This window comes from Eptatretus burgeri, chromosome 7, assembly GCF_056783735.1.
Source record: "Eptatretus burgeri isolate ZD-2024b chromosome 7, Ebu_testis_v1, whole genome shotgun sequence".
In the NCBI taxonomy this organism is placed as follows: Eukaryota; Metazoa; Chordata; class Myxini; order Myxiniformes; family Myxinidae; genus Eptatretus; species Eptatretus burgeri.
Genome location: NC_140967.1, coordinates 76,732,194 through 76,742,193, shown reverse-complemented (window position 1 = coordinate 76,742,193; position 10,000 = coordinate 76,732,194). Strand labels below are relative to the sequence as shown.

Here is a 10,000-nt window from a genome sequence, read left to right as displayed (position 1 = left end):
ATTCTTTGACAGTTTAATCGCCCTAAGCTTTTCTTTACAAACAATGCTGCAAAGAAGGAAACGAGAAACCTGGACAATGCTATTGCCATGGAGACAATTATTATTATTATCATTATTATTATTATCATCATCATGATTGTTGTTTTTATTTATTAAATGTGTTCATTGGATACATTACATAAACATTGGTTGAATCCGTTTTCGAGGAATGTGTTGAGGAGCTGAAAATGGAGATTTCAATGACAATGGGATCGAAGGTTTCTAAAAGAGAGGCCACCCAGGTGCGAAGGCCTCCCCTCTCCCTACCTGAAACCAGTTGGCTCGGTTAACTTTTGGGGCTAATTGCCTAATTTTGGAAGGCGGGGCTATTTAATGAGGACAAAATAAATTCCTCAAATTCCACCCGGTACAGATAACACGAAGTTTCTGACACCGAGAAATTGATGCAATCCTGAAGTTTTTTTTTTTTTAAACTTAAAGTCAATATTCTGTTCAATAATTTCTACCTGGTCCAGATGGACAACCTCTGAACACAAAGGTGAGATACTTGCTATTCGGTTTCTGTGAGTTGTTCTCTTCGCCTTTGTCCATTATCCTCCGATTTTCTTATTCGTGCTGCAGCCTCTAAATGGCGTCAGTTTCTCGAGTGTACGGATCCTGATGGATAAAACCACAGGCACCGGTGTGTTCGACTTGTTTGCTTGAGAGTAGATGATTTCAGCATGCGCTTAAACCCACATCAGCTGTGAGTACCGTTTTATAAACCTGTTGTTTGGAAATACATCATACATCTTGTATTGGGTGTTCCAATGTTTTCTCATGACCTTTAAGTGGATTTAAGGTTGGTTCAGGATTTAAGGTTAGTTCAGTTCTGGATGGATTTAAGGTTAGTTCAGGATTTAAGGTTAGTTCAGTTCAGGATGGATTTAAGGTTAGACTTCGCTCACCTTGATGTATCGGATTTGTTGAAAGGTGATGGAGCATGCAGGTACTTTCTCTGTATCGTTCGTCAAGTTGAATCGATGCTCAGTTTATGGGCCAAAACCTCAGGATATGAAGTATGACGATTTGTTTTTAATTGACAAAACCTAAATCTGGTGTTGGCTTCAGGTCTTGGGGTCTTTTCAGTTGGAATTGAAATAACACCAGTTGGAGTTGACTCTGCCTGCCATCCTTACGAGGTTGGCAAAAATGAGTACCGGCTTATTGGTAACAGGGGGCACTGCATCAGTGGCACAACAGCCTGGTGTTGGCTCAGTGGTTAGGGTGGCGGCTTGGGATCCTCGGCTCCTGAGTTCAAGCCCCGTCGGCTGCTGAATTAATACCAGGTCGGTGAAAGGCCTGTCATCCTTCCGAGGTCGGTGAAATGAGTACCGGTTCCAGTGTGTGTAACGGTAGAGGGGCACTGCATCAGCGACACAGTCGCGCTTCAAGAAGTGATAGCCACTCCGGCAGCTAAGCTGCCATACGATCACCAGCGACACAACCATGCTTCAAGAAAATGACACACTCTGTACAAACCATTCATTTTCACTTTGGAATTTGTTTCAATAACCTCCACAACTTTCATTTCCCTCATGAACCTGCTTCATATTAATAATGCCTGTTTCACTTCCTCCATTGTTTTCTCAGACAAAACCGATTGTGGTGATGAGAAGAACGAATATGTCTATCTGCTGCATCCTGATTTTTGTAACTGCTCTCTTCATACTTGCATCCCGACCCCACTCAAGCTCCGCAGGTAAGGACTAAGGACGTGACTGAATAATAATGTTGTAAAGTTTAATCTGCATTTTAAATCATTTACACAACTATACGTCTGAGATATCGGCTTTCTGTAGATTCTGACGGTTGAAAGTATCAGGTAAGTTAAGGAGGCAGTGAAGGGAAGTTGGGGGCTGTTTGAGAGGATGTTTGGGTGGGTAGAGATATGGTTGAAGGGATGGATGGAAACAAAGTTAGGAAAGTAATACGAGATGAGAAAAGTAAGAGGAATGCAATCGAAATAGTTTTAAATTGTAGGTGTGAAGGATGATAAGATTTCAGGCAATTTTCATCTTCACTAATGTGTGTGTGTGTGTGTGTGTGTGTGTGTGTGTGTGTGTGTGTGTGTGTGTGTGTGTGTGTGTGTGTGTGTGTGTGTGTGTGTGTGTGTGTGTGTGTGTGTGTGGTTCGCTCATTAAGCATAAATATCATTCTCTTTGGTAACCCCACCCTCCTCCCCTCACCTCCCCCCCCCACGCTCTCTCTCTCTGTCTCCTCATCACCCCCTCCTGCCTAATAAAATGCAGCTCTCTGTATCTCTATCTCTCTCTCTCTCTCTCTCTCTCTCTCTCTCTCTCTCTCTCTCTCTCTCTCTCTCTCTCTCACTCACTCACTCACTCACTCACTCACTCACTCACTCACTCACTCACTCACTCACTCACTCACTCACACACACACACACACACGCGCCCCCTCTTCCTCGCACACATCCCTCCCACAATGTATAGCAACATTTGCTGAGGCATCGCTCTCCCCACCTTCCCCTCCCTTCCTCATTTTTCCCTTTTTCCTAGCCCACCCCCTTCCTTGCCTTCTCCTAGCTTCTTCTGCCTCCCCTCCGTTCTCCCTTCCCTCCCTCCTCTCTTTCTCCCCCCCCACCCTTAATACCCCCTCACAGCAAAGCGACAGGTTGTATTTGCTAATATATAATACATTGATGGTCTCAATTCAAATCTTTATTTTCCTGTAAAAAAAAGTATTTTAGTATTTTTCATTACATCTACTTCATGGTCATTGTCTTGGTACCCTCTCCTCCCCTCACAGAATTTACTTTTTTAATCAAAATTTATTCTGTTGATACAGTGGCCTGTAAAAGTATTCACCCCCAGAATCATCTGATTTTCTCTTTGAATATTTTGAATAAAATAATTCTAAACGGTAATTTTTGATGGATTTTTGTATGCGTATTCTCATATTTATTACAGTGGCTTAAGGCTCATGGACACAAATCACAAGCAGAACACGAACATTATTAGGAGTCTATGTATGCTTTTAGTTTATCAATTAATCAATATTTTTAGATCTCCTTTTAGTTTGGGCAGTACAATCCACAACCTTTGTGATAAAACAAATAAATCCCATTGTTTTAGGTATCGATACAGTGGTCTGCAAAAGTATTCACCCCCCCTCCAAAGTTTTCACATTTTGATGCTACCTGAGCTTATTTAATGATGCTTTCAAATCAAGTTTAATACACAGAGTCTTCACGAACTACTCCAAAGTGATAAAGCTAAATAAAAAAAAATGCAGATAAAATGTGAATAAGTAAGATTAACAGAGACTGAAAGAAAAAGCATGATTTTAAAACACTACATGTTCAAATGTGACCTATTCTCTTTATCGTCTGGGATGTTTCATTTCCACGGTACTGCGAAAGTGAATAAAACAATAAATGCCAAAGTCTGAAGCCTTGGCCAAGCATCAGATATGCTTATATCTTCATTATTTATTAGACATCTTACGGAGGTAAATTAACATTTGTTTTATTCTGCACGCTTACACATCACACGTCATGAATTTTGTCTCCCTACGCCTTGCATTTATTGTTTTTTTTTTGTTATTACTTCTGTACACTGCCCTTGAGGCTCAGTTTGCAAGTCACCTTATACAATTCCAATAGAAGAGACGTAATTATTCTTTCATGGAATATTTGAGGTTTTTTTTAAATCCTGAAAAATGGAGCGTAGTGAACACACAGTCATTTTCAAAGATTGGCCTTTAAAACCTGACTTAAATCGTCCTTATTAAGGGGGACAGACAAATACACACTTTTATATAGGATGATTATTGTGAACAGAGGCACTTGCTAGTGTAATTATAGAATGAAGTAATTTATCGAAACCTAATATTTTGGCCTTTATTAACCAAACCTTTGACTGAAAGGTGTTTTATGAATACTGTCAGACCCCGCTGTTCGTGGATTCACTATACGCAGACCCTGTGTATTCGCAGTTCATAAAGTGTGACTTGCTTCTACATTTGCACTTCGCATATTCGTGTTTTGTTTTTTAGTTTTTTACATACATTCATAAAGTGTGACCTGCTTCGACATTTACACTTCACATATTCGTGTTTTTTCATTATATATATATATATATATATATATATATATATATATATATATATATATATATATATATATATATATATATATATATATATATATATATTGTTGCGGATTCGCGCCCGCCGGCGTGCGAGCGGCCACGTAACTCAAATCGCGGCACGTCGCCCACTGGACGGACAATCCCGTCGTGACCCTCTCCGACAAACGCCAGGAACTAGTGCCAATCGGCCCCCTGCGTGGGATAGGGTTGCTCGCCAAATGCGACCTACCTAAGTACCCACACGGAGCGTAGACCGGGCGATCGCACCTCGCCGCAGGTCGACTTCGGACACGGGCCACTTTAAGCGACCCGTTCCGTACTATCGGGATAACCGAGCGGTGTTATCGTCAACCTCGACGGTTCGATTAATTATTGGGCGTATTTAGCCCACGACCAACCCTTTACGTGAAGTAAGATGGAGATTCAATTAGAGAAAAGACGAAGCGAAACGGGAAAACAGTTCAACATAAAGCACATTTATTCCGCGGCAAACGGAAAGCACACATATACAATTATACACCAAAAGCAAATGTAAAAGTAGAAGAAGCACACAATTCTGCACAAAAAGCAAATGCAACAATGCAGATCTACTACCGCCTACCGAGCACACGGCAACACTTATACAGTTTTACTTCACAGACGGCGCCGACAACACATATACTCAAAGCAAAAGAAAAAGGGACCACCCTCAACGATGAGGGGGGCCGACGGGCCTGGGGCCGAGACCGCGTCGAGCCTACCCGTCTGGTGATGAGCCGCAAAATGGCGGTGGCGCCCCGACTCCGCGGGCCTCGCTGGCACTGCCTGGAATGGGGTGGGAACGGGGCCCCCTTCTCACACTATCTCAGCGCGGGGGGGAAACAGGAGGGGGTTGTTGATGCTCGGGGGAATGAGGATATCTCGCTGGCTTGGGTCCCGCGACGAGCGTCTCCACCGCGACCTCGGTCGCGTTACCGGCCTCCCCTCTCCGCAGCTCCCCGACTCTGACACGAGCGCCCTCTCGACTGCCTTCGCCGCCGCCACCACCACTCTCCACTCTTCTCAGCTCCGTCCAACTGCGTCCAACTGCTTTCCTCTTCTCAGATACTCTCAACTCTTTCCAACTCAACTACTCTCTCTTCCCAACTCAACTGCCTTTTTGGCGAGCGAACGCGGCCCTTTATAGCCCCCGGGGCTTCGCTCCTTCACCTTCGACCCTTCACCTCTGGCTGGCTCCCCATTGGACAGAGGAAAAGTGGGCGTGAATGATTTTTGATCCACGAATCTGCATATAGCGATTATACTCCGACGCACCTGGGGGCGGGGCCAAATCGCCCCACGCTCGCCGATAGGACGGAACAGAAGTGGGCGTGAATTGTTCTTGATCCGATTTCTTCGGAAAGGCTGGTGTTTTTGCACCCGCTGTTCGGTGCGCGCCCTGTACGAGTCCAGGATCGATGTCCACAAGCGGCGCGGGAATGGCGGTGATGCGATGGTTGCGAGAGCGAGATGTGACGGCAAGGGTCGTGGCTGTTGTTGTGAAGCGGCGTTGCGGTTGGTGGTTGTTGTGTGATGGCTGTTGAGACGTGGTTGGTGGTGGTTGTGGTGGTAGTAATGGCGGCTGGTCCAAAATAAAGATAGTAAAAGAAAAACGGCTATCTAAAAGGGTCGCAGCCCGAATGAATGACATTTATTCCCTCTAAACAACGGGTTTGGGCCTAACTACACATATACTTACAGAGATATCTCACCTACGGGACCTGAATGGTGGTTTGCGAATTTCGTCAACCACAACACTACCCCCTCCCCTTTTTACAGACTCGTCCCGAGTCGTCAAATTTTCGTGTGCCATCATGTGTAGTTCTCCCCGAGTACATTTTACCTACGGATCCCTGAGTACGACATTCATGGTATTCGTGTCCCCAAAATAAATAACCTGAGGGCTGAGTAACTACCTAAACAAACTCACTCACACGGACGACTTAAATAAAATTGCCGGCGCTAAGACAGACATGCCGGGGGCGCACTCATATGTACAGTACATCTTAACTTTAACTTACAAATTTTACACTAAACCATGGCCCAGGATCAATGGACTCTGCAAAAAGAAAGCAGTTAGCAGGGAGCCAGGCTGCTCGCATGCAGTCTCTGGCTCAAACAATGCAGGTGACAGGGAACGTGGCCGGCTGCTCACACGCAGTCCAATGCCTTCCCTTTTGAACTGAACGCAGTGAACCACAACGGTGCATGGGCTGCACAAACGCAGTCTCCGTGCCAGCTCAAGTGGCACACGCAATGAACACAACGAATGGATGGATGAATGGATGGACGCAAACACGGTGCACGGGCCGCCACTGCTGGCCCATGTTGTAGCTGCCAACAGGGCAGTTCTCGCAGCTTGCAAACTGTTGCTTTCTGATCCTGGCGCACATGGCAATGGACAGGGGGGGGGCAAAGCAAAAATTGAACGGGGCTGGTGAACAGGGGCAGTGGGCATGGCATGGCAAAGGTGATCAGGCAAACACAGCCCGCAGAAGAAGGCCGCTGCAGGCAAACACAGCCGGCAGATGAACTGGCCGGCACAGGCCTTGCAGAAAACAGCTGCAGACGATCCGGCCGGCACAGGCCTTGCAGCACAGCAGCTGCAGACGATCCAGCCGGCACAGGCCTTGCAGCAAAACAACAGCTGCCGATGAAGTGGGCCGGCCTTTGCCTTGCAGCAACGCAGCCAGCAGATGAAGCTGGCCAGCCTTTGCCGTTCAGTGGAGGTTGGTGGAGGGAGTGCGGTGGTGCTGGCCACTCGGAAGGCGGGCTCGGACCTACCCTACGGTCTCCCTCCCAACCTATCGCCTTTGCCTGTCACTGTCTATACCCACTCCCTTAATTTGTCAAACCCCAATTTAGCCCCAACTTTTTATTTTTACTTCCCCACTATAAATCGTCCCCTAACCCCCTGTACTGTCCTTGTTCGGCTAACCTATCCTGTCACCAAGCCTACTCCCAACCCCTACGTTCCCTTCCCGGAGGGGAACAAGGGAGAGCTAGCGTCCTGTGTCGAGGCCCAACTCAAGCCTCAGAATGGCCTCCCCAGAGTTCGGCGATCTATATAATAACCAAAGTGGGTCCAGCGGCCCACAACGACAGCGAGGGGATGGATGGTGCGGAGGGGTACATCTCCTAATCTACCCTAACCATTTAACTGTTAAACTACCCCGGGGCTTTCAACAAGCGCCTCTCGCTTAAACTATTGGTTCTAACAACCCAGATTCCCGTCGCCTGTGTTGGTGTCCTCACAATTTCGGGCCTTGCCCCCCAATTTTCTCTCCGTGCCCTCACACGGTCTCATGGCTGGGATGCGTGGCTCCCCTTGGCAGGCACGACCCTCTGCCGAATCTCCCGCTATGGCACCCCCGGGCACTACACTGCCTCCGAGCCTACCAGCTCCCTAAACACCGGGGAGTGCCCCCCATGGCACCTCCCCTGAAACGCACACGTGGCAGGCTGGCTTCCCAGGCCCCTTTCCGAGGGTCACCCGTGCCCACAACACTGCCCACGCGGCTAATGGCGCCCCGGGCCCCCGCACCAAGCAGGCGCACCCGTGCCCACTACGCTATCCCGGCCCCCCATGGGCCCTTGGCCTACCACGGCCGACTAGCCTGGTGCCCGGGGTACCCACTCAGCGATACTCACCTTTCGCAGCCACGCTCCTAGCCCGTCAACAGGGCTCCTGCACCTCTCCAAATGGGTTTCGAGCCTACATTCACACCAACAACAAAACGACCTCCATTTTGTAAATTTGACTAACCCCCTAACTCACTCTACACTGACCCCGGGGTCCCTTGGGCGGGAGTCACTCCTCCCCCCAATCACTCGTCGCACCATGCATTCCCCATTCGCTCCACTCACACAGACCCGTTGGCCTCACTCACTCAACAAGTACTCACCTCACAACTCTTCAACACACACACCGCTGAACTCTGGCATCCTTCTAACTACATCCCCTAACTAACTCGTGCTCCCACGTCGTCCCTTAAACTACAGCACGTTCCTTTTAACACTACGTAGCTAAACTACGTCCCCTCTACACATTCACAAGTCTGTCACTGTTCTCAAATGTCCCAAAAATTATTTACCCAACCTACATCTGGCTACAATCCCTCTAACTAATCCATTCCACGGGCCCCATGAGGACTTACCCCTGCCCCATGGAACCGGTCTCGCTAAGCTAACCCTTCCCCCTAACTAGTTTACATCCTGTGCCCTGGTAAGGGGGTCTTCCACCCCTTGCCCGGGAATCCTGTGCACCCGAAAGTGAGGCTTGCTTTATTTATTTATTTTTTTCCACATGCGCAGCACCAGCGCGGCAACTCACAGCTCGCGCACTTTGCACCTGCCCGTGACGTCATGCAGCTGCACGTGTACCTCGTCCCTCCTTGGACGGTACCATCCGGCAGGGATACCCCTCCTGCCGGATTCCAACCCCACGTGCAGCCATGACGTCACCGTGCGCATAAAAAAAAACACAAGCCCCACGTCTCGAGGGGTTCCCCACGCGAACACATGTGCTTTGCCCGTTGGAGCTTCACACACACGCCCGCGTGGAGAACCCGTCCGGTCCAAAACTGTAATCCTGCCTAAACTTTGTCCGTCCGCGGGATCGGCAAATCCACCGCGTGCGTTTCCGGACCGGGATTTCACTCTCGCAAGCGAGCACGTGGGGGCCTCGTGCGTTGCACAGCACGGACCTCGCGCTCGCTGCTGGGCGAACCCGGCACGGTCCCCGAAACAGCTGCAGCCGCTACTCGGCTTTCTTTCCTCTGTCGCAGTCTCCGTCTCCATTCCACACACGCACTCCCGCGTGTTACGACGCTAACACACCTCACCATTAAACTCACACCGGGAGACGCGGCTGCATGTTCACACATGCCGACCGACATCTCCCTTACACACAGCGACCTTGCACACGCTGTCTCTCTCACACTCGGCCGCTCACTCACGCATGCCATTTCCCTTGCACACGTGGCTCCACTCACTCGTGGCCTTTCACTCACTCGTGCCATTTCCCTCACACAAACCATACTACTCACACACGCGGGGGCACTCGCTCGTGGTGCCTCATCCACACACGGCGTGCTGGGAAGCACGCCCTTCTGCACACTTACCACCACACCACTCACACACGGGGTCGCTTCCACACACGAGGTCTTTGTCACCCACCCGGTCGCTCTCACACACGCCCTTGCACCCGTGCTATGCGTGCGTTGCAGCACGCATTTCGCCACACTCGTGAACACACACCTCGACACCACACACACCGGGACAACCACACTGGGGATTCGTGTCCCCACAAGGGTCTCCGGGGCCTCTATACCCCCCAAGCTCTCCGTGCACCCGTTCGCAGCACTCCTCCCCCCCCGAACTCGCTCGGCACGACCGAATCTGCCTGGTCGTGACTCGCTTCAAGGGGGCATACTCCCTCCCCTCGTTCCTGGAGGAGGCCATCCAACTGCTCGCACCGGGTCCCTGCACGGTCTGCCAGCTCACCCCCATTATCCTCCACCACCTCCGTGTGTGTGTGTGCGTCACTTACCCCGTCTTCATCGTGTAGTCTTCCCTCTATCGTTCCCATCTCCCGTGTCTCTGTACATTTATTAGTTTCTGTTGTCCCCTTGTGTCTATTAGTCTCTGCTTCTTTCTGGCGTCTTTCCCTTATCTTTATGTAGGTCAACCTTGCTTTCTCCTTAAGTCGCTCCCGTCCTTCCCTGTTTTTCACTCCTTGCTCTTTCACGATCTCCGCGTACCTCATCCTTGCTTTCCGTCTTAATTGTTCTTTTCTCTCTCTCGCAATTCATTTCACCTCGTCTCTTGTC

General features: G+C 49.2%; 1 protein-coding gene across 7 annotated transcripts in view; it reads left to right on the top strand.

Moving 5' to 3' along the window:
• Positions 1–392: 392 nt before the first annotated feature.
• Positions 393–10,000, top strand: part of LOC147023584 (sialic acid-binding Ig-like lectin 12) — a 31,898-nt gene continuing 22,290 nt past the window's right edge. For 3 of the 7 annotated variants that reach the window (XM_085889096.1, XM_085889098.1, XM_085889095.1), the window contains exons 1-2: positions 394–538; positions 1,633–1,741. In XM_085889096.1, coding sequence (XP_085745222.1) covers positions 1,651–1,741 — 91 coding nt within the window. In that variant the 5' untranslated portion in view covers positions 394–538; positions 1,633–1,650. Of the gene's footprint in view, positions 539–564; positions 746–1,632; positions 1,742–10,000 lie in introns of those variants that run through there. The other 4 variants (XM_085889097.1, XM_085889099.1, XM_085889092.1 and 1 more) reach the window with 3 other exon arrangements.